The sequence below is a fragment of the Pogona vitticeps genome, chromosome 1 (genome assembly GCF_051106095.1).
Source record: "Pogona vitticeps strain Pit_001003342236 chromosome 1, PviZW2.1, whole genome shotgun sequence".
Lineage (NCBI taxonomy): Eukaryota > Metazoa > Chordata > Lepidosauria > Squamata > Agamidae > Pogona > Pogona vitticeps.
The window spans coordinates 194,606,183-194,631,648 of record NC_135783.1 but is presented as its reverse complement, the minus strand read 5'-3'; the positions used below and the strand labels follow the sequence as shown (position 1 = coordinate 194,631,648).

Sequence of the window (25,466 nt, the reverse complement as noted above, 5' to 3'; positions counted from 1 at the left end):
GGAAAAACATAAACAAGGAATTGGAGCCTCTGCCATGTGGGAGACGCATCCTCCATGTCTGCTAGGTGATGGAAGGTCTGAGGAAGAAGAGAAACTAAAAAAGCAAAAGGAAGTGAAGCAAGCAGGAAGAGAGGAAAGGCAAGTCAGAGGCAGGAAAAGGAAAAGGAAATTTAGCAATAGGTTATGGGAAAGGAGAGAATCCCTTTAGATCCAAAAACCACCCTCCCATGGATACCCAGTGTTACAAAGCATGCAAGATTGTTAATATCTTTCATGCTGTTTTCCCTTTCCCTTTTTATTCCTTTTCTGAGTAGTGATTCCAAGAACATCTGGGGACCTCAGTTTGAGAACCATTGATCTAAAGCAATATGCCCAGTTCTGGACCCTGCATTTTAAGAAGGATGCTAAGAAACTGGAAGAAGGCAATGAGGATGATCAGAAGATTGGAAACCAAGCCCTAGGAGGAGGAAAGACTGAAAGAACTGGGCATGTTTAGCCTTGAGAAAAGTAGACTGATGGGAGATAGGATGGTGCTTCTTAAATACCTGAAAGACAGTCATGCAGAGAAGGGGCAGGATCTGCTCTCAATCATCCCAGAGTGCAGGACATGTAAAAATGGGCTCTATCTACAGGAGGCAAGATTTCACAAAATGTCCTAATGGATAGAACAGTCTGACAATGGAACCATTTAGGGTGGTGGGCACTCCCAACACTGGAGGCATTCAAGAGAAAATCAGACAACCATCTGTCATATATACTTTGATTTGGATTTCTGCCTTGAGCAGAGGGTTATGCTTGATGGCCTTATACACCCTTTCAACTCCATGATTCTCTTATTCTATAAGCATTCTGTGTAAGCTTGTTTTGAAGAATTTATCAAACGTTACAAACCACATATCTGAGACAGAAAAAAAAAGATTTTAAAAAATCTGAGTAGAGAAAGGCAAAATGACATTTCCCCCCAGTCTTTCCTAGGGTCATCTCCAAAAAATCAACAGACTAGATTTTTAAATAGATTGGTCTGCTTTTTGTTTTAGTATTCCCATGGTTTTCAATGCATTTTGTAATGCCCTTGATTCTCTCTAGGATAATGTGGAAGTATAATTACTAACAAATGGAAAATTAATATGCTAAATTAATTTTGTACTGCATTCAGATGTACTCTTGTAAAATTCTATTCAGGTTCTTGTATCATATCCATTATTACAGCATCCGAGCATGGCATTAAATAACATTTCAATATGCAATTTGAACTGATTAGCTTTAAAAATTGAGTTATGTTAATCAGCCTAAACTAATATGTAGTATATGAATCTATGATTCTTGCTAATTGCAGTAGGCATACATTAGAGCAATGCAAAAATTGCATAGAAATTGCTCATTGTAATCTGTGGTTTTAAAATAACCCGTTAGATTAACCCGTTCCAGATCTGACTGCAGTATTCATAGAGCAGTAGATGAAATGAATCAATCAGCAGAAGATATGTACCTAATTGAACAACAGTGGCCTTTCTTGGCTATCATTCTGTTAAGACTTCTTCCTCTCTACCTTTCCTTTCACTTCCTGTAGGGTTGTCATATTCCAGTTCTTCAAATTTGGGTAACCTCATTTTAATATTTTTGCAAATTACACACCCTTAGTTGCAAACTATGCATATCTCCATATGCTCTCATTCAAATAACAACCATTGGCTGTTGTGTTGTATTTCTACAATATGTTTCAGTCCTCAGAAGGGCAGCGATGAAGGAATTAGAAAAGATCCTCACATTTGTGACTGAAGGCCAAGACAGGCTGCAATTTCTAGTGGGTAAAGTGAGATAAGATCTCATCTGCATCTGCTTGACCAGCCATTTTTTGTAGCTTCAGGGAGATGCGAAAGGGTTTCCTCGCCATTGCTGGGTAGGGCTTCTCCTTGCCTCACCCCACCATCTCTTCTTTCTTTGACTTGTTGATATGATGGTACAAGTACCTCTGCTTGCTGTTCTTTACACCATTGCCAGAAGGGTACCTATGGGCAGAAGTACAATCCTCCTGGATGTCTCTCTCTGAGTATTTAAGGTCTACTGCATCCCCAGAATTGAAGCCACTGCGCAGCCCTGAAGCCACTTCAAGTCATAGCTCTTCGCCTTTCCCTATCCATGGAAATTTGGATTTTTTTTCCATGGAGTTCCAGAAACACAAATGTTGTCATGGACTTGGACAAAGATTTGGCTGGAATGTCAACAGAACAGACCATGAAAAGACCCTGCACCAATCTGAGCGCCATTGTTCAGACACAGACTTAGTCAGAGGACCTAATACACACCCATACTAGAAAATACCCTGACATAACTTACTTTGCTGTCTTTGATTTGTCTCTCTGTCTGTCCATCCATCCACCTATTTCAAGCTAGCTGCCCATCCAGTGTAGCATCTCCCTAATTTTGCCTATACTTCTCTATAATATAAATTCTTCCCAAACTCCATCCTTATTAGCTCTAATTTTATGTCACTCCCTTGGGTTACAGTACAGTAAATAATGACATTCAAAGCCAAGCTTGGACAGTTTAGCTTTTGACCTACATAATACAGAGCCCGTTAGCCAGAATAGCCACTGACCATGATGTCTGAGATATTCTGGCAGGTGTGGGCTAGGAAAACCACTTTGCCACTTTCAGATTGCTAGAAAGTACAGATACGTCAGTCTCCTATGTACCGTATTTTTCCGTGTATAAAAGGACACGGAATATCATGAAAGGAAAATCATTAAAGGACAAATTGAAGGTTGTTTTATACACAGAAAGAGGCAGAGGCGAAGGAGCCAGTGCTGGGGCTCACCTCCAGCCCACGTCACTGCCTTGTCCCCTGCTTGAAGGAAGCCCGTGAGTGGTGCTGGAGGAGGCAATCCAGTGGTGGCAGCTGTCAGTGGGCAGCTATGGGAGGTGGAGGCAGCTGCAGGAGGCGGAGGTAGGCGCGGGAGGTGGAGGAAATGGCACTTGGACACCTCTCATGGCTTCCCATTGACTGCTGCCACCACCTCCAGATCTCCTCATCCAGCACCACTCGCAGGCACCCTTTGGGCAGAGGACCAGGCAGCGACATGAGCTGGAGGTGAGCCCCTAGCACTGGTGCTGGAGAAGGCGATTGGGCAGCAGCAGTCAATGGGCAGCCATGAGGAGCAGCCCAGCGCAGCTGCTCCTCCGCCTTCACCTCCCGCTGCCGCAAGAGGGGGCCAAGTGTGGCTGCCTCTGCCGCCACTTCTCATGGCTGCCCATTGACTACCACCACCTCCAGATCACCTCCTCCAGCGCCACTCGCAGGCTCCGTTTGTTCATGGGACAAGGCGGCGACATGAGCTGGAGGTGAGCCCCAGCACTGGTGCTGGAGGAGGGCAATCGGACGGCAGCGACAGCAGCAGCAGGAGGTGGAGGCGTAGGCATGCTGGGCCATTCCTTCTGGATGCCCATTGACTGCTTCTCCATCTCCAGCAAGGGTCAAAATTTGGGGTTGTCTTATACATTGGGGGGGGTCATATACACAGAAAAATACAGTATGTTTAGGGAGTTACAAGATCCTTTTAACTTAGTAGTCCATAGATCCAGTAAGCAGCTCAAAGACCCATACCAAAGCAAATACTACTAGAATTCATTCTTTTAAAAAAAGATAATTTCCTTATCATTGTCTAAAATGTCTTTCCAGAGATTTTTCATATAGTAACCTTAAGCTCAAAAAGTGGTTTGTTATTCTTATTCTTATTCTAATACAAGTTTCTGATCATTTATGTTCCTCATCTTGTTCCTTGTATTTTCCCCAAATCTTCCTTTTATCGGGACAGCAACTCAGTTAATTCCCAGAACTCTCAGTTCATCCCCAGCAATCTGTGGAAGATAAAATTAAACTTCTTTTTTTTTCCCCCAGGAGGCCAGTAGGAGCCTAGACTCTAGCTACAAGAATCCACATACTTAGAACAGGGTGCTTCATGCCCACCTTCACCAATGTATATGGACAAATAGGATCTGCAGCCGTATTGTGCCCTCTCACAATTCAATAGATGCATCGGTAAAAGAAGGGACAGAACTAGAATGTTTATAAACATCCCGAGGTATTACAGCCGTTCATTTGATTTATGTCCTGCCTTCCTTTGAAATACAAGGTAGCTTACATGACAGTTAGATAAAAACAAATGCAATTAAAACATACAATGGCTTCAAAAATCAAAGATTTAAAACACAATTTAAAAGCCATGAAGTGAACAAAGCATCAAGTGCAATCCGAGAGCTAAACCCCCTCTGCAACATAGGCCAGTTGCTGCTGGCCTGCCTGAATGAAAAGTTTGTTGCTTGGGAGGAAAAATAAGAGTCTGGGAGCTCTCAAGTCGCATCAGCTAATATTTGTTATCTGCCTCTTTCTCTAAGAGCTGTTTATATATGTAAACATATTTAACATTAGTACTGCTGTCAGTATGAGAGCTGCAGTAGCGAGTAGTCACAGATATTCTAGCCCAGTGCTAGAAATCTGATGGCCAACGTAAGGTTGCCTCAGCTCTAGAAGATCTGAAATACTGTCTTTCCGTCATTGTATTTCTTTATGCTACTGCCCTAAAGCATTGTCAAGTTGGTTCTGGTTCTTACAGTGTGCTCTCCCACTCCTTCTTTCAGGGGAAGATCTGGTTTTCCAGCTGCCAGATTTGGAGAAGGAAGAATAAATCATTTTACATTAATGTTAATAAAAGTTTGGGACATCCCACTTCTGTCATGAGCTCAGTCTCTCAATTTGGAAACTCCAGGGCAGGATTGTGTTTATTTTATTATGTCATGGCTAGACCTGACTGACACTGCGGTGTCACTAGGTTTCGAGAAAAGCTGCCACTCCGCCCTTGGCTATACAAAACATCAGATGGCGACAATCTCATTATAAAAGAGAAATGAAAACGCAGATGCATTTGACAATAGGAAAGGAAACCTTCCCCAATAGGGATGTGTGTGTGTGTGTGTGTGTGTGTGTGTGTGTGTGTGTGTGTGTGTGTGTGTGTGTGTGTGTGTGTGTGTGTGTGTGTGTGTGTGTGTGTGTGTGTGTGTGTGTGTGTGTGTGTGTGTGTGTGTGTGTGTGTGTGTTGTTCAGGCAGCTGTCTGATTCTGCTTAAAGGACTATTATATCACTATAAATCCCAGGGAGGTGAATTTAGGAGAAGACAGAACAAAGTTCAGAGTAAGAGTTATTAAGGAAGAAGTCTTTGACTAGCTTCAGTGGAATACTTTAATTCTTCTCTCTCTCACACACACACACACACGCACACGCACACACACACACACACACACACACACACACACACACACACACCAAACCTATTTTTCACTATTCCTTGAAGAAAAATCTATTGGCTGCAATCTTGTTGCTTAGTGTAGCAAGTTGCACTAGGACAGGCCCACTGAATCAATGGGGACTTGGTGAGTCAACTCTTCCATACATTTCTGTTGATTCAAATAGACCTACTTTAGTTGTGATTTACTTTAGCATTGTAAGTCACAAATAGAGTCGTCGTTGTTTAGTCGTTTAGTCGTGTCCGACTCTTCGTGACCCCATGGACCAGAGCACACCAGGCCCTCCTATCTTTCACTGCCTCCCGGAGTTGTCAATTTCATGTTGGTTGCTTCGCAGACACTGTCCAACCATCTCATCCTCTGTCGTCCCATCCTCCTCTTGCCGTCACACTTTCCTAACATCAAGGTCTTTTCCAAGGAGTCTTCTCTTCTCATGAGATGGCCAAAGTATTGAAGCCTCAGCTTCAGGATCTGTCCATCCAGTGAGCACTCAGGGTTGATTTCCTTTAGAATTGATAGGCTTGTTCTCCTTGCAGTCCAGGGGACTCTCAAAAGCCCCCTCCAGCACCACAATTCAAAGGCATCAATTCTTCGGCGGTCTGCTTTTTTTATGGTCCAGCTCTCACTTCCATACATCACGACAGGAAAAACCATAGCTTTGACTATTCGGACTTTTGTTGGCAAGGTGATGTCACTGCTTTTTAAGATGCTGTCAAGGTTTGTCATCGCTTTCCTCCCGAGAAGCAGGCGTCTTTTAATTTCGTGGCTGCTGTCTCCATCTGCAGTGATCATGGAGCCCAAGAAAGTAAAATCTGTCACTGCCTCCATATCTTCCCCTTCTATTTCTCAGGAGGTGATGGGACCAGTGGCCATGATCTTAGTTTTTTTGATGTTGAGTTTCAGGCCGTTTTTTGCACTCTCCTCTTTCACCCTCATTACAAGGTTCTTTAATTCCTCCTCACTTTCTGCCGTCAGAGTGGTATCATCTGCATATCAGAGGTTGTTGATATTTCTTCCGGCAATCTTAATTCCGGCTTGGGATTCATCCTGTCCAGCCTTCCGCATGATGTATTCTGCATATAAGTTAAATAAGCCGGGGGACAATATACAGCCTTGTCGTACTCCTTTCCCAATTTTGAACCAGTCAGTTGTTCCATAACCAGTTCTAACTGTTGCTTCCTGTCCCACATATAAGTTTCTCAGGAGATAGACAAGGTGGTCAGGCACTCCCATTTCTTTAAGGACTTGCCATAGTTTGCTGTGGTCCACACAGTCAAAGGCTTTTGCATAGTCAATGAAGCAGAAGTAGATCTTTTTCTGGAACTCTCTGTCTTTCTCTATAATCCAGCGCTTGTTTGCAATTTGGTCTCTAGTTCCTCTGCCCCTTCGGAATCCAGCTTGTACTTCTGGGAGTTCTCGGTCCACATACTGCTGAAGCCTACCTTGTAGGATTTTGAGCATAACCTTGCTAGCATGTGAAATGAGTGCAATTGTACGGTAGTTGGAGCATTCTTTGGCACTGCCCTTCTTTGGTATTGGGATGTAGACTGATCTTATCCAACAAATAGAGTAGGTCCAGTTTCATCAATGGAACATATGTGTGACTCAAGGTATTTATTTATTTATTTGATTTATACCCCGCCCATCTGGTCTAAAAGACCACTCTAGGCGGCTTCCAATATAGTAAAAACAGTGGAATAATACAAAAAAACACAAACAATTACATAAATCATATTGTATTAAACAGAATACTACAATAGAATAGAAAATACATAAGGAGAGAATAAACAGAAAAGTCAGATATTAACTGGAGGGAAGGCCTGAATGTATAGCCATGTTTTTAATTGACTTTTAAAAGTGTCCAAAGTGGGGGCCGCACGGATCTCAGGAGGGAGATTGTTCCGGAGGCGAGGAGCCACCGCCGAGAAGGCACGGTTTCGGTAGTATGCTAAGATTTCTGCCATGGCGTTCCTAAGGAGTGCATGGCTTTGAATTCTATTAAGACTATAGTACCTGTACTCAGATTACTTTCACATTGTTGTGTATCTGCATACCAATCCTCTGTTGCTTGGAAGAGCTTCCCAGAAAACTGCCATGATACTAACCGGTAATGTAGAGTGGGTAAAATCCTGTTACATAACTTTGTGCCTGGTGTAATCTGGATTGGGTTCCCAGGACATTTCATTGTACTAATCCTGTACACCTCAGCAGTTCTACCGGGGGGGGGGATGTCTACAAAGCTTCCGGGAAATCCTGCAAGTTGCCATGAGATTTCTTGTGAGGAAAAAGAATGCCATACAGGGAAATTGCATTGTAAGGATAAAAGAATATATATATTACCACTTATAGACTGAAATCTGCTGGCACCACTGTTTGCATGTGAGGCTGACTATGTCATCAATGCACACACAGACCTGTGCTGGCAGGATTTTAGCCATTGTCAGCAGTTACCTGCCGTGTTTGTGTATAGTGACTAAAACCATACCATCCCCATTAGTCTCTGCCTCGGATTTCATCCATCTGTGGTTTATCTTGTTTTAAATTTAAAATTATAAGCCCTCGCCCCACCCATAAATGCTTTGTTTATTATAGTTTTCATAATAAAGAGAAAAAAATGTTAGTAGAAATTACTTACTATTAATTGATTAATGTGCATAATGTGTCATGGGGTTCCTCAGGGCTCAATACTGTCCCCCATGCTGTTCAACATCTACATGAAACCGCTGGGAGAGGTCATCAGGAGGTTTGGGCTGAGGAGTCAGCAATATGCTGATGATACTCAGCTCTACCTCTCGTTTTCCACCAATCCAGGTGAGGCAGTTTCTGTGCTGAACTCGTGTCTGGACCTGATAATGGACTGGATGAGGGTTAATAAATTGAAACTCAATCCAGACAAGACGGAAGTGCTGTTAGTGGGTGCTTCGCCGGACAGGCTGGAGGGCCATTTCCCCGCCCTGAATGGGGTTACACTCCCCCTAAGGGACAGGGTCCGCAGCTTGGGGGTGCTCTTGGACCCCAGTCTAACACTGGAAGCCCAGGTGGACTCGGTGGCCAGGGGCGCCTTCCTTCAGCTGCGGAAATTATACCAGCTACGGCCCTACCTGGACGAGCGGAGTCTCATGACAGTCACACATGCACTGGTAACATCCCGCGTAGATTACTGCAATGCGCTTTACGTGGGGCTGCCTTTGAAGACGGTCCGGCGATTGCAACTGGTCCAGAATCGAGCTGCGCGGCTGGTGAGTGTTGCAGCTGCCACGGAACATATCAAGCCGATTCTGTATAAGTTACATTGGCTACCAGTTGCTGCCCGGGCCCAATTCAAAGTGCTTGTTTTGACATATAAAGCCCTAAACGGCTTGGGCCCTGGATACCTGAAGGACCGCCTCCTTCCATATGAACCTACCCGGCAGTTAAGATCTAGCCAGGGGGCCCTTTTGAAAGAGCCGTCCCTTAAGGAGGTAAGAGGGACGGCTTGTAGACAAAGGGCCTTTTCGGCAGCTGCCCCCAGACTATGGAATGCCCTCCCGACTGAGATTCGTCTGGCGCCGACGCTGATGACATTTCGGCGCCAGGTCAAAACCTTCCTGTTCCAGAAGGCTTTTAATTGAAATAATATTAGCTGTGGGTCTGATGGCAATTTTAATTGTATTTTAATTGTATTTTAATTATTTTATCTTTTGCTGTATTGAATTTTAATTATTGTAAGCCGCCCAGAGACCTCTGGGTAGTTTGGGCGGCATATAAATTGAATGAATAAATAAAATACTAGTATCAGATGTCCATTAAAATCTTCATCACCACTTGTTCAGGTGATACAGAGGGCCAGCTTACCCCAGGGTGAGAAAAAAGAAAGAAAGAAAGAAAGAAAGAAAGAAAGAAAGAAAGAAAGAAAGAAAGAAAGAAAGAAAGAAAGAGAGAGAGAGAGAGAGAGAAAGAAAGAAAGAAAGAAAGAAAGAAAGAAAGAAAGAAAGAAAGAAAGAAAGAAAGAAAGAAAGAAAGAAAGAAAGAAAGAAAGAAAGGTGATTGAATATAAGAATACTGATTTTATAGATCTTACTGGTGATTTGGTCACATTTTCTTCTTCTTTCATATGGGAATCGGAAATGCATTGTACACTGCTGGTATTACTCTTCTGCGCATAACTGTTAGTATGACAGTATGCAACTTCCATCCAGTGTCTCTTCTTATAGGAAAAAATATCAGAAAAATAACCACTCCAGATTCTTCAGTTGTGCAAAGTGCCCAGTTTTGGTGTTCAAGTAACAAAACAAGAAGCTTCCTAGATGAGTGCCCCTCAACCACCACAAGCTCATTGGCTTATTTATTTCTTGGACTTGTCCAATACAATTAATCCATCGAGGGCGGAGGTAGGGAACTCTAGACCTGACAGAGGTTTTGGGGCTCAGTTCCCAGAAGCCTCAGCCAGCATGAACAATATTAAGCAAATAGATGTTCCAGTTTAAAGTATCTGAGCTACTCAAGGTTCCCCACTCCTGACCTCGTGCTGACAAGGTTGTCCAGTAAATGTCCATGGGAGAAGAACTGGATGATCCTTTCTCAGGTTGTTCACTCCTGGCTGTTGCTTTGCCAGGTCACTTATTTTACCCAGCCAAGTCTGGAGAGGCTCCAGGTAAAGGTAAAAGTTTCCCTTGATAAATTGTCCAGCCATGTCCGACTCTAGGGTGCAGTGCTCATCCCCGTTTCCAAGCCGTAGAGCCAGTGTTTGGCTGAAGACAGTTTCCGTGGTCACGTGGCCAGTGCGACTAGACACGGAACACCATTACCTTCCCACCATGGTGGTACCTGTTTATCTACTCACATTTTTGCATGCTTTCGAACTGCTAGGTTGGCAGGAGCTGGGACAAGCGACAGGGGCTCACTCCATCGCGTGGATTCGATCTTACGACTGCTGGTCTTCCGACCTTGCAGCACAGAGGCTTCTGCGGTTTAACCCGCAGCGCCACCACTTCCATGCAGAGGCTCCAACTCTGTACCAAAAATAAATATGGTAAATTATTAATCATTAAGCTGGAGCCTGAAGTTAATGTTCTTGGTTGTTTGACATGGAACTGAGAAGGCAAGCAGGGAAGCACACTTATGTAGACTGGAAATATATGTGAAATCTTACAATTAAAAAAAACCTATAAAGCCATTGCTCATAACCTATTCTATATCCAACGTCAGCCCTGATCCAAAGCGATTTAGCCAAGCAACATTTCATTACCAGTCATCATCTCCAGCATCCAACAGCCGTTATAGCCCATTGCCACAGAAAACAACAGGAAACCTTGTGGATTAAAGATTAACAGGTTCAGTTTGGCATAAGCAGTCATGGAACTTAGCCTACTGCATCTGAGGTAAAGCTTATGTCAGACAAATTGTGTTTGTTTGTTTTTTAAGGTAATGGCCTCTTTGTTGCTTTGTTCTCAAATTCCTTGTTTGCCCACTGTGACGAGTGCCATGACGTCACCTGCCTGTCTTGGCTAAGGCTGGAGTTTCCTGGCCTATGGCAGGGCAGGAGGTGGGTCTTAAAGGGGTGGAGTTTTTGTATATAAGGGGGGAGTGCAAAGAAGGGGGAGTTTTTTTAGTTGAGTGAATTAGAGAGTGGGAGAGTGAGAGAGGGCTTGAAAGAAGATCTGTAGACAGGGTTAGATATAGGTTAGGTAATTGAGTAATTAAGTGTTAAGTAACAAAGAACTGTGCAGGGTTAAGGTCTGAAAAATATAGTGTGACAAGTGATTCATTTACTCAGTGATTTCCTTTTTATTTCTGTATTCAATAAATCATCATTTTTATTTTGAAATCCATACTGTCTGAAGTGTCAGGTTTATGTGTGGTTGGTGGCAGCGAAGTTGTGTGTGTGTGTGTGAAGGATCGTGACCTGTCATCTCTTGTGGTGACGTAGGAGGAGGTGGCAGTCGCGACACCCACCATCTCCAGCGATCCAGTGCTTAACAAACAGACCTCAATTGGACTTCAGACTCCTCTAAATATTTGATAATATGGCATGCCCCCAGAGGAGTGCTTAGGGGGTCTCTGTTATAGAGGATCCCCCTCAGAGACATGATGTCGGCTGCACCAGAAAGTTCCACCTGCTAACATTTACAGAAATAACCATACTGTGTACTTCAAGACACCTTAATGTATTCAAACATCTGGGTTATGTGCTCAATATATTCTGTTGACTCTGGAGCAGGTGTAAATAATTCTTCAAGGACTTTAAAGAATGTCACATAGGCTCTGGAGTGCAGAGATGAGAGAAGGTAAAGTAAGACCTGTTCAATAAGAACACATATTGTTGTGTCTCTACCCTGCAGAGGGCTACATGCCCATCCAAGAAATTCCCATAAGTTTCTTGCTGATGTGAAAATTGTGCCAAGCCTAAGAGAAGTCTCAAGTGTCAGGTGCAATAGTCTTTTGCCACTTTCCAGTGGTCCTCCCAGCTGCTGTCTTCTGACACACTCGAAAGGAGGATAAGTCAGTGCTTTACTTTACACATTCATTTCTTTTATTTATATGCCACATTTCTTCCCGTAGAGCACTCAAGCTGGCTCACAGTTAAAATAACCTGTAATTTCAATTAAAAAATACCGTAAGATATAATATTAAAACTGGAACAATTAAAGATCTAAAAATTTCAAAAGCCATCTTTAAAAACACTTTAAAATCCTTTTAAAAATCCCTGAATTCAGTAAATGTATTCCTAAAAGCTCACTTATCACTTCACAACCTGCCTCAAAAGGAAAGTCTTAGATTCACAATAGAATGACAACAGGGAGAGGGCCAACATGAATTCTTAAGGGAAGGCATTAGATCAGTGCTTGGGCCTCCAGTTGTTCTTGGACTGCAATTCCCAGAATTCCTGGTGAAGGCTTCTGGGAATTGCAGTCCAAGAACATCTGGGGGCCCCAGTTTGAGAACCACTGCATTAGAAGACCAGGGGCCATCCACAGAAAAGGCCTCTCTTCTTGCTTCACCAAATGACTCTGTGCGGTTTCTGGGAATTAATATTTTAAAAACTGAGGAGACTCACATGAGGGGGTGCAGTCCTTCAGTCCCTAACCCATGACCAGTTGAGCCTGGAAATGGACTGGCAGCCGGTGAAGCTGTTGTAACCGAGAAGTTATGTGCTCCCTGTAGCCAGTTCTGGTCAGCAGTTCACCGGCATCACTTTAAACTAGCTGAAGTTTTTGAACATTGTTCAAATGCAGCACCACTTAAGAGTGCAATCCAGTACTCCATACAGCATGTAAGTATGCCCTGCATCACCATAAGCAGATCAGATATCTGATGGAACAGAAATGGCTGAACTAGCTTTAATTGTGGAAATGCACTCTTGGCCACTGCTGAAACCTCTGTTCACAGCTGAATCCAGGCGCACACCCTCCCTGCTGGCCTGACTTTTCAGGGGGAAGGGAACCCTGTCCATTGCAGGCTGAATCCTTATTCCCTGATCTGCTTTTTGACTGATCAGGAGCACTTCTGCCTTTCTGGGTTAATAATATTAATAATCTTAGAACTGCAGATAAGTTTCAGGTTGTTCGCCCTCATCCCAGGCCATCAGGAACTGGTGTAGACCCAGAACAGCTTTCTTAGATGGAAATATAAGAAAAAGAGTAAGGTTAGCACTAAACCCTAAACTTGTTGACTTCCTATCAGGCCTGCTTCATAGGTACTCCTTCATGGCACTGAAATTATTCTTGAGAAGACTTGCTTAAAATTGAACTTTACTTTAGCTGCTTGGTAGAAAAATCCCCCAGGTCATCAAAATTTTTATCTAGCCCAAGTCGACTTGCTTCGGTCTGTCCCATTCTGTCATAGGACCATTGCATTAATTTTGGAGGTCACTTGTTCCTAGGTATGCCGTAAGTTGGAATCAGTTTGATAGGATGTGACACCACCAACACGTGCCCGCGCACGCGCACACACACACACGCACACACACCACAGCATAACACTCTCATTTATTGAGACCAGCAGATACAGATGGATGGGATGAATATTCAAAGGGTTGGGGATTTTTTGTTTTTTTGTGTTTTTTGCTCCTTCCATAGAAAGACACACATACATAATTACTGCCCCTATACTTAGGGAATGCAATATTTATATAAAATCAGCCATCTGGAATATCAAAAAAGAAAAGAGAAACGTGAAGTGTGAAGTGTGCTCTCGATCATCACTGCATAATTTGGGACGGAAAAGAACTAAATCTTATGAAACGAGACCTCAGGACCTGGTGTTCTGCTTCACAATGAAGCTGTCAAAAATCCCAAAGCATTTTCCAAAATGCTTTACTTTCCATTCCTCTGGCCTATAACAAGCAGCAGGATGCTTTCCAAGTTCTCCTTGGAGAATACGTAGAATAGAGGTCATGATTATTTTAACTCCAAAATCATTGATTTGCACCCATCCAGAATCCCTCACGAAAGCCACACAAAGCTGCTGAAATGACAAGTAATGCACATGAACCGCTGAGTCTAATATTTCACTTTACTCTTTCTTGGTCTCTCTAAAAGGTTTGTGACAACATGTGAGTAGACAGATGGCACAGAGCTTGTATCACTCAAAAGGAGAAAGAGAGCAGACTGAAATACTGAAGAATAAATAAATTAGGTTCATGCAGATGTGCTTCGTAAAGGATCCAATTTACGGGAAGGAAAAACTAAAAATCCTGAACAGTCAGAGCTCGCTGGCTGCTATAAAAAAAAACCCCAAGGACCTGGAAAGCTGAGTAGCGGGTTTTGAAGGGCATACAGTAATGGAACCTGTAAGATCCGGGGTGGGTGGCCACTGAAAGAGAACAGAATGCTGGAAGCTGAAATAAAAATTGCTTTACTTTATTTTTTTCATAAGAAACTGCCGAAGTTTCCACATTGTTCTTTCACAGTGGGGATGGAAAGCACTTTAATTAAACGTTTGAACACAGAAGAATTTTAGCCATCCAAGTCCTGGGCTTTGAATGCTGAACTTCAAAAGCCCTGGGTCTGAATCCTTGTGAATTCCATCCAATCAGTACTAAATGGGGATTGTCATCTCCCCCCCCCAAAAAAAAAGGTCATCATCTTTAACACATACATGGTGCGCACAAGCACCACACAGTCCTCTGTCTGTTCATCCCAGGAATACCTGTGTCCAGTGGAGTTAGTTTTGTTCAGATATGAGTGAAATTAGTTTCTCCTTGTATTTGAAGAATTGATCTAAACATTGCAAATTTCTTCTTATTTCTGATAGCAAGAACTTGAGTTTTAAAACCTAAGAGTCTGGGTTAGGGAGGAAAACTGGAGTGAATCTTAATTCCAAACTTTTTGTACTGTCTGAGTCTTAAGATAACAAATGGCTGTTTCTCTTCATTTGGATTCTCCATTGTTTACCTCAGTCTCTGCCATAGAATTCATGTCTAGTTCTCATAAGTAGAGACACCATGAAACCCCCTTCAAAATGTAGATGTCAGCGATTCTGAGGCAACTCGGGAGAAGAATCAGGCTTCTGTTGTTAGTTATGGTGTAAATATTTGTTTTCCAGATTGTTCTTAATAAAGTGGTGTAAGAGCTTGATGGCTCTGTCTGTTCCTTTTCACCAGACTGACAGAATGTGTTTATCTTTCATGATTGAAAGTAAAGTTGATTTGGATGTTTCAGCATTGTTTGGATAGGGCTGAGATGGGAACATTTCTTCATTGATTACCTTAATCGTCTGTCTGTGCCTAAGTAAGAGGTCTTCTGTGTTCTCCTTTGAAGCCATGATATTTTTGTACTTTTTCAGTGTTCTCTTTGCTCATTGCTCATTTCTAACATTGTACCGGTGGATTAGGAGAATGCTGTTGATGTAATTGGATGTCAGTCAATACCTTGTTGTCACAGCTCACGAGGCACACCTGTGAACAAAGCTCATAACAGGGAAAATTCAACTAAAAAACGTGGTTACCTTTCCATTTTACTTATCCAAGAATCCCGTATGACTCAGGTCTGGTGAAATTCCAGAGCTGTGAGGATTATTCCAACCCCTCTGGACATCTGAAGGCCTCATCCACTCAATAGACCTCCTCCACCTCTGTTCCCCACACACCCCTTTTAGCTCAAAATAATCAATCACGTCCCCATAGTCCACAATTAGCAGCCGTGTTTATTATTTCCCCTGCAACCTGATTTAGGCTCCTAAAGACTTTTGAAAAAAAAAAATAGGGGTGATGAGAACATCTTTTACAGATCCGGAAGAGCCCTCCTCCAGCTTAAAACAAGTTTAGGGGTGGGGGCAAAAAATAAGACAAAATTTGTAGCTACGATTCCTGAAAGGAGTAGTCCACTATTCTGATTTTTTTGAAATTGGGAATCTGGTGTAGGGAAGGGGAAGGTCTAGGGCATGGAAATGCATACTGGGAAACTGAGGCACAGCATGTGGCCCATGGGTTGCCTTCTCACTCTTGGTGTAACTTTTTGTTGATATTTCATCAATTCACTGAAGAATATTCCTACATCAGTAGAGGACTGGGGAAGGACAGGTTAAATTAAGGCAGGGCTTCTCTGCCTCGCCTCCTTGCCTGAGCCTCCACTCAGACAAGGAGGCAGGACAGGCAGATCTGTGCTCCTGCCAGGGCTTGGTCGAACAGCCGAAGAGGAGGAGGAGAGGAGCATGTGTTGGCTGGTGAGCGGGTCATTGGCCCGGGAGGTGGGAGAAGGGAATGTGCGGTACTTATAGTGCTATGTGTACGAACCAGCACAAACCTCCAAACTGTGGTCTGTGCCCATCTCTGTTTAACATCTCCCATCACTAAGATCTAGAAAGAATTTAAAAAAAGGCTGTGTGGTTCAGGACTGCACTAATACAAGAGTTTGGTGATATCTTTATTATATCTTCATTTGTGTAGATCATATCTTCATTTGTCTGCTGTCATATTCACTGTCTGCAAGATGGGGGGATTAAAATAAATAGCATGCACAATCTGCACCACTACAGTTGTTAGCCTGCAGACATTAAAATAATGCAGTGCATACATTTAGAATGAGAGAAGGCCAAGTAGTTCATCGCAGCAACCCCAGATAGCCATTGCCACCCTGTATTCTTCCTCTTACCCTGTATTCTTCCTCTTATCCTGTGCCCCAAATTATAGTAATCTGGAAGTATTTTATTGTTTATTTCTTTTGTTTGTTTGTTTGTTTGTTGCAGTTATACCTCCATTTTCTTCCAGTGAGCTCAGCATGACTCTCTTTAGCTTGAGAACAGCCCTGTGAGGAAGGTCTGGGTGTGGGAAGAGTGACTGGCTTCGAATCATGTAGTAAAGCTCATGGCCAACTGGTCCTTCCTTTGATCACAGGTTTCCCAAGCACACGTCCAACATTTTAACCAAAGACACCAAATCACAAGCCACCGTTATGGAACACAGCATGCTTTTGGAACTACTGCAAGCAATACTGCGCATGGGCCCGTTGCCCTCCCCAGAATAATTTAGGGTCTCACTTTAATTACCGTAAGGCTTTTGAACTATGCAAGAAGAATGCATGTGTAAGCTTTTTAAAAAAAGCAGTTAGACTTCCGGGAGAATTAAACAAAATAATCCCAGATCAATGATAAGGTGAAGTCAGGTACGCCCGCCATTTTGGGTAAATACACAAATCAAATGTTTTCATGAGAACAGTATCTTAAAAGGTTATGTTGGGATGTTCTGTCAGCAAACATTTCCCCCTGCCTTTTTTCCCCCTTCTGCATTCAATATTTCTCTCTCCCACCCCATCCCCCACCCCAACCCCTTGCTTCCATTTGTTTCCAATAGAGACTCAAGGAGCTGAAACAGAGAGAGTTTGCCCGAAACGTAGCCTCCAAATCAAGGAAGGATGAAAGGAAGCAAGAAAAAGCCCTTCAACGCTTGCACAAATTAGCCGAACTCAGAAAAGAAGCTGCATGGTGAGTGGAAAGTGGGGATGGCCCAAGGGTGGGGGTTGCAAGATATCTCAGCTGGAGCATTTTGGCAGGAGGCCCCACAAGGATGAAGACCTTGAACCAGAACAAGAGCAATATAAAATAAATAAATAAATAAATAAATAATAAAATAAATAAATAATAAAATAATAAAAATATGTTTTGAGATGTGGAGCATCGGTTTGGTGCTCTGTGAAGAAATGAATATTTTAATGATGTTTTTTCAGTAGAGTTAAAATGACAAGAATTTTAGTTAAAATATGTTCTGTGTATCTATCTATCTATCTATCTATCTATCTATCTATCTATCTATCTATCTATCTATCTATCTATCTATCTATCTATCTATCTATCTATCTATCTGTCTGTCTGTCTGTCTCTGTCTGTCTGTCTGTCTGTCTGTCTGTCTGTCTGTCTATCTCTCTCTCTCTCTCTCTCTCTCTCTCTCTCTCTCTCTCTCTCTCTCTCTATCTATCTATCTATCTATCTATCTATCTATCTATCTATCTATCTATCTCTGTCTGTCTATCTATCTATCTATCTATCTATCTGTCTATCTATCTATCTATCTGTCTGTCTGTCTGTCTGTCTCTCTCTCTCTCTCTCTCTCTCTCTCTCTCTCTCTCTCTCTCTATCTATCTATCTCTCTATCTATCTATCTATCTATACCCCACCCATCTAGTCAGTTGACTACTCTAGGTGGCTTCCAACATGTATAATAAAACATTATAAAAATAACAATGTTATAAACATCAATAATCAAATTTTACAAGATGGAAAGAATATGAAGAAATAAATCAGATAGTAACTGGAGGGAAGGCCTGCCTAAACAGCCAGGTTTTCAATTGGCTTTAAAAATGGCCAGCAAGGGGGCTGCATGGATCTCAGAAGGAAGATTATTCCAGAGGCGAAGAGCAACCACCGAGAAGGCCCAGTTCCTTGTTTTTTTCCCTTTCGGACCAACCTTGGCGTCAGGCTCCTCAGCATCACCTTCTGACTGGATCGGGTGATACGGGTAGATTTTGGTGGGAGTAAGCGTTCCGCAAAGTATCGAAGCCCTAAACCGTTTAGGGCTTTGTATGTAATCATTAAGACTTTGAAGTCAACATGGAACCGAATAGGCAGCCAATGCAATGCGGCCAGAGTAGGGGAGATGTGGTGATATTTTCTCACTCCACTAAGGAGTCTGGCCACCACATTTTGCACCATTTGGAGTTTCCACATCAGCCACAAAGGTAGTTCCACGTAGAGCGCATTACAGTGGTCTAATCTTGAGATTACGAGCACATGTACCTGTGACAAACCCAGACCTACTGGGATCTGCCACACGTTAACTAAGCTGCCACCAACCATTCCCTATAATAAGTCACACAGACCAGGGATGGATTTTTAAACAAATAAAAGAACAAGGTTTATTTAAATACAACACACAGGGAAAATAAAATGATCAGGTGAATAAGATATAGTAACGTGGCTTAGTTTCACTCATACATACACACAGTTTGGTTCACACAGAACCCTTAACTTGAAGCACAGACCCTGAACCTATCAGGTTCTGGCTAACCAACAGACACCTGAACCTATCAGGTTGGTACTCTGACACACAGTAGTACCCTGTCTGACACACAGACTCCCACACCAGCTTCTTCTTCCCAGCTGCTGCTTCTTCACATCCCAGAGTCTCTCTACTTCTCCACACACGCATCACATATATATACAGTACAGCCCCTCCTCCTGATGTCCCGCCTTCCACTCCCCATAGGATGGAACTTTCCCTCCAAACCCATGACAGACAGGTAACATCAGTGCTGTATGTAACACCTCCCCTCTTTATAAGTTGTTTTGTAGGGGGAAAGCTAAGGTGCTTTTTCCCAAAAAACAACCTGGATAAAACACACCACAACAGTTATACATACCATATCATACTTACTTATACTTACATTCTAAGTTAACCATATCAATTAGGCATTTAAACATTTACCATATACATTACATCAAGTTACCTTTATTCATACAAACCAAATTCAAAAAACCCAGGTACATTTAACTTTTTGTCATCAATATATATACATAGTCCATGTTTCTTTCGCCGTCTTCATTCTTCAGGTCTTCTTGACAAGGCGTCAGCAACACAGTTCACTGACCCTCTGACCACCTTCACTTCAAAGTCATAGTCCTGCAGATTTAAAGCCCACCTCATAAGTTTGCTATTGTGGGTTTTCATTGTCTTTAACCATTGCAGTGGTGAATGGTCAGTGCACAGAACAAAATGTCTTCCCCAGATGTAAGGCTTGGCCTTCTGGATCGCGTAGACTATGGCCAAACACTCCTTCTCCACGGTTGCCAAATGTCTCTCACCTTTTTGAAGTTTCCTACTCAGGTAGGACACTGGATGCTGGTCACCATTCTCATCCTCCTGGCACAGAACTGCTCCTACCCCGCTGTTAGACGCATCGGTGTAGATGATGAACTCCCGGTCGAAGTCTGGAGCCCGCAGCACTGGATAGTTGATTAGCGCCTCCTTCAACCTCTGGAACGCCGCCTCACAGTCGCTGGTCCACGGGATGCGGTCATCAGCCGTCTTCCTCGTCAGATCGGTCAGCGGAGCCGCAATCTCGCTAAACCTCGGGATGAACTTTCTGTAGTAGCCCACCAACCCAAGAAATGATTTGACTTTTTTCTTGGTGTTGGGTCTAGGCCAATCACGAACAGCTTCTATTTTGGCCTCTAGGGGTTTTATCACTCCTCCCCCTACCATGTGACCCAAGTATTTTATTTCTGGGCTACCCAGCTGACACTTGCTGGCCTTTACTGTTAGCCCTGCTGCACTTAACCTCTGCAGCACTAACTCCAGGTGTATCAGGTGATCTTCCCAGGTATTACTGAAGATCCCTATGTCGTCAATGTAGGCCACTGTAAAGTCACTGAGCCCTGCCAAGGTCTGGTCCATCAGCCTTTGGAATGTGGCTGGTGCATTTCTGAGACCAAAGCTCAGGACTCGAAACTCATAGAGACCAAAAGGGCTGCAAAAGGCAGTCTTTTCTTGATCCCTGGGATCAATTCTTAATTGCCAATATCCCTTTACCAGGTCCAATGATGAGATGAACCGACAACCCCCTATGGTTTCAATCAGGTTGTCTAGCCTGGGCATTGGGTAGGCATCAGGAGTGGTTACACGGTTTAATTTCCTGTAATCGACACAAAACCTAATGCTCCCATCAGGCTTGTCCACGAGGACTATCGGAGAGGACCAAGGACTAGAAGAGGGGACGATTATGTTCTCCCTAAGCATCTCGTCCAGCTCCTTCCGCACCTTGTCCCTATAGGGTCCCGTTACTCGGTATGGGGATACTGCCTGCGGGGGTGCATCCCCTGTGTGGATCCGATGCATCACTCCCTTCACTATCCCCGGCTTGTTGGAAAACACCTGTTGATATTTACTAAGCAGCATTTTTAGTTCTTGCTGCTGGTCTTGGGTGAGTGCAGGACTGATTTTTACCTCCTCTGGGTTGTATTTTACTTCCCCTCTACCCTCCCAGAAGGGTAACTCAGCTTCCTCACTCTCAGCTGCTTTTATCGCAAATAGAACCCTCTGTTCCCCTCTGTAGTAGGGTTTTAGGGCATTCACATGAACCACCCTCCTTGCTTGGTTCTCCTCCTGCTCTATAAGGTAGTTCAGGTCTGACATCTTGGAAATGACCCTATATGGTCCTGCCCATTTGAGCTGCAGTTTATTCTCTCTGCAGGGCCTAAGCCAAAGCACTTCCTCCCCTGGGTCAAAGTGCCTCTCTCTAGCTTTGTGGTCATACCATGTTTTCTGTCTGACCTTCTGAGCTTGCAGGTTTTCTGCTGCCAGCTCTAGATTTCTCTTTAGGTCATTCATCAAGGTGTCTATGTATGTCACAACGTCTTGTGGGTCATCCTGGGTGATCTGCTCCCAATTTTGTTTGATCAAATCAAGGGGCCCTTTCACCCTTCTCCCAAATAAAAGTTCAAATGGACTGAACCCGGTACTGGCTTGTGGCACTGATCGATAAGCAAACAAAAGGGATTGCAGCTTCTGGTCCCAATTGTTTGGATTCTCTGCCAAGTAAGCCCTAATCATGCGCATAAGAGTCCCATTGAACTTCTCAGTTAACCCATTACTTTCAGGATGATAAGCAGTGGTTTCCTTGTGCTTAATTCCACAGATTTGCCATAAGCGTTTCATGAGCTTTGATGTGAACGATGCGCCCAAATCTGTGATTATTTCTGAGGCAAATCCCATCCTGGACATATACCCCACCAAGGCATCTGCCACTGTGTTAGTTTCAATGTTAGTCAAGGGTATGGCTTCAGGGTACCTTGTGGCATGGTCCACAATTGTGAGAATGAACTTGTTCCCCCTCTTTGTGGCCTTGGGCAAAGGTCCCACAATATCCACCCCTATGCATTTGAACGGAGTGTCAATCACAGGCAAAGGGCACAACTTTGCTTTGGTCCTGTCGCGGCTATTCCCCTGCCTTTGACACACATCACACTGTTTACAGAACTCCCTGATCTGCTTCCCTATGTCAGGCCAGTAGAAATTCTGTGTGATTCTCTGCTGTGTTTTGTTCACCCCTAAGTGTGCAGCAAACATGTCAGAGTGCCCCCTTTGTAAGATCATGGGGCGATACTTTTCAGGTACCACTAGCTGACTTCTGATCCCATCTCCCCCTTTTGAGATATTCCTCAGGGTTTCTCTATATAAAATCCCCTTTTTCTCCAGAAATCTCACTGGGGTTTCAGGTGTTAGCTGGGCGTCAGTCACCTGTTCAAAACACTTTTGGAGAGTGGCGTCTGCCTTTTGCTCCTGTCCAAATCTGCTGTCTGTGGTTAAGGTTTCCACCACAGCTTCTGAACTCCCCTCTGCTTCCGTCTCTGGCTCATCATTACCCCCCTGAACTGTCCCCGTGGTGGCTTGTGAGCGTGTAATCACTAGCACCCGTTTCACATGTTCAGCCAGGTCATTTCCCACGAGCACGGCTGCTGGCAGAGTCGATGAAATTGCTAGCCGCCAAACTCCCCTCCAGCCTTGAAAGTTCACAGGTACCTCCGCGATTGGCAGTGAGATCACCTGCCCCTCAATCCCTGCCACCTTCATGCTCTCATTCGGGATTATATATTCCCTAGGAATAATATCTGGATGGCACAGGGTCACCTGAGAACAAGTGTCCCGCAGCCCCCGATACTGACGGCCAAGTATTCCTACGTCCACCCCTGCTGTCTCAAACAACTGAGAATCTGTTCTCACGAGCAAGCATCGCTTGACCTCCACAAGAGGACCACCTTCCTCAGCCTGATCAGCAGATGCAGCCGTTCCAGACTGAGCAGCCATGGCAACAGGCTCCCTCAGTGACAATGAGCCTTGCTCTCTCTGGACACAGAACACAGCTTTTGGCTTGGTTCCACTAGAATCCTGAGGCACCATTCCTTTTAGCTGCTTTAATTTCTCACACTCTGAGATTAGATGGCCCTTTCCCTGACAGAAATAACATTTTCTGGTGTATTTTGAGTCTTTCTCATCTTGTTTTGGTTTTCCCTCCAAAATCTGAGGTCTTGGTTTCATGTCTGAGGGCTTCCCTTCACCATGGGCCCCTCCCCCTTGCTGGTTTTTCCCTGGTCCCTGAGAGTACTTGCTGTAGGTTTCTTTGGGTTTACCTACAGACTTCCCCTCACCCAAGGGCTTTCTTATTTGGGAAATAAAATCTGCGATCTCGGCTGCTTCTGCCACAGATTTTGGTTTCCTTTCCCTCACCTGGAATTTCAATTCCCCATGCAGGACTGAATAGAACTGTTCCAGTGCTATCAAGTCTTTAAGCTGCTCGTAGGTCTCTGTCCCCTCCTGAGATAGCCATTTCTCAAGCAGCCTCACCAATTGGGCCCCCACTTGGGTAAAAGTCTGTTCTGGTTTCTTGGTGATTGATCTGAATCTTTGCCTCAGCTGTTCCGCATTTATCCCATGTCTTGCAAACACCAGTTTTTTAAACTCTGCAAAATCTTTCATCAGTTCCTCAGGCATCTCGGCATAGACCTCAGCCAGGCTACCACTGATTAAAGATCGCATGATGGTCATCTTCTCAGTTTCCCTCACTGAGAAGTCCACAAACGCTCTTTCCACTAAGGAAAAGAACACCTCAGGACAATCTCCCTTGTGGTACACAGGGAATTTCTTCAGGTCAGCTTTAGACAATTGGCCTCCCTCAGAATCCCTATTGTTATTATTGTTCTGGTTCATCAGTTCCAATCTTTTTAACTCAAACACCATCCTTTCCCTTTCCAGAGCAATTTTCTCTCTCTCTAATCTTTCTTCTTTTTCCAATTGCCTTTGTTTCTCTTCCCTTTCTATTTCCCTCATCCTCAGTTCATGCTGTTGGGCTATGAGCAATTTTCTGAGTTCTGGGTTCTGCTCTCCTGTGCTGTCCCCTTGCACTGAGCCAAATTCATCCTCAGAACCTTGGTCAACCTGGGGGTCTTTCACTTCACCCATTTCTGCCATCTGGCTTCGAGTCAAGGGCATAATCCCCCCCTCAGAACAGGCTGCTTTAAAAAGTCAAGCCTCAAAATAAAACGACCACTTTTTTCCTCTTTTGCCTCAGAACCAGCTTTCTATAGATTGCTGCTGTTCTTCAGCACTACTTGCAACTGTAGCGAATTAGAGACTACCCCCCTCTGCTGGGCCTCTCAGCTGGCAGGCTAAATCACTGCTACTACACAGTTTTGCCTCAGCTTTTTTCCCGCCAAAACCAGGCTGCCTCAGAGCACTCTAATCTAGTCCCCAATCTGAGGTTACACGTTCTTCTACTAGCGCACCTCCCCTTGAGGTACACCTAGAAGATTACCTACGTGCTCTCAGATTGTCCCTGACTAGACCCCCCTTGCTCTGGGCACACGTGCCAAGGCTTTGCTGGACCACTGGACAACTGGACCAGTCGTATCCCACACGCTGGACACCAATCAATGTGACAAACCCAGACCTACTGGGATCTGCCACACGTTAACTAAGCTGCCACCAACCATTCCCTATAATAAGTCACACAGACCAGGGATGGATTTTTAAACAAATAAAAGAACAAGGTTTATTTAAATACAACACACAGGGAAAATAAAATGATCAGGTGAATAAGATATAGTAACGTGGCTTAGTTTCACTCATACATACACACAGTTTGGTTCACACAGAACCCTTAACTTGAAGCACAGACCCTGAACCTATCAGGTTCTGGCTAACCAACAGACACCTGAACCTATCAGGTTGGTACTCTGACACACAGTAGTACCCTGTCTGACACACAGACTCCCACACCAGCTTCTTCTTCCCAGCTGCTGCTTCTTCACATCCCAGAGTCTCTCTACTTCTCCACACACGCATCACATATATATACAGTACAGCCCCTCCTCCTGATGTCCCGCCTTCCACTCCCCATAGGATGGAACTTTCCCTCCAAACCCATGACAGACAGGTAACATCAGTGCTGTATGTAACTCCACTAAGGAGTCTGGCCACCACATTTTGCACCATTTGGAGTTTCCACATCAGCCACAAAGGTAGTTCCACGTAGAGCGCATTACAGTGGTCTAATCTTGAGATTACGAGCACATGTACCAACGTGGTGAGTGCCCCAACATCAAGATAGGGATGCAGCTGGGCTATCTGCCAAAAGGCGGTATGGACCACTGATGCCACCTGAGTTTCCATGGCGAGCACCGGGTCCAGATGGATCCCCAAGCTGCAAACCTCACTGTTTGCGGTAAGAATCAAATGTGAGATTCCCTCCCCCCCAAATGTGAGTTTCCCAGACCGCTGACGGTGGGGCCACCCACCCTCAGGACCTCCGTCTTGTCTGGAGCAATAACACTTCAGGGTATCTAGCAAAGGTCTTTCCCATCACCTGCCAAATCTTCAGAACATTGCTTTCGGCTTGTCACTCCCAGAACCATTGGTGATTAGTGCATCCTGGGAGTTGTGGTCCAAAATAGTAATGTTTCCAACAGATGACCCTATTTAAAGAAAGAGTTGTAATGAACTGAACCTGGTGTTTTCTTCATTTAGACCATGGTCTCTGCCACATTCACAATTTGACATCACAAGCCCTAGGATGGGGGTGTGGACAGAGATCATGATATGACCGCACTTGAAAGTAACTGTATCTTGACTTGGCTGGCACCTGACTGCCCCATCTCTGCTCTTTTATACTTGAGAAGGGGAGCAAGGTGAAAACGTTAAA

At 44.0% G+C, this 25,466-nt stretch overlaps 1 protein-coding gene across 1 annotated transcript in view; it reads left to right on the top strand.

The window, feature by feature from the left end:
- The window catches only part of ZNF804A (zinc finger protein 804A), a 292,804-nt gene that overhangs the window by 255,218 nt on the left and 12,120 nt on the right, over positions 1 to 25,466 (top strand). The window contains exon 3 of the mRNA XM_020810961.3: positions 17,072 to 17,202. Coding sequence (XP_020666620.3) covers positions 17,072 to 17,202 — 131 coding nt within the window. The remainder of the gene's footprint in view (positions 1 to 17,071; positions 17,203 to 25,466) is intronic.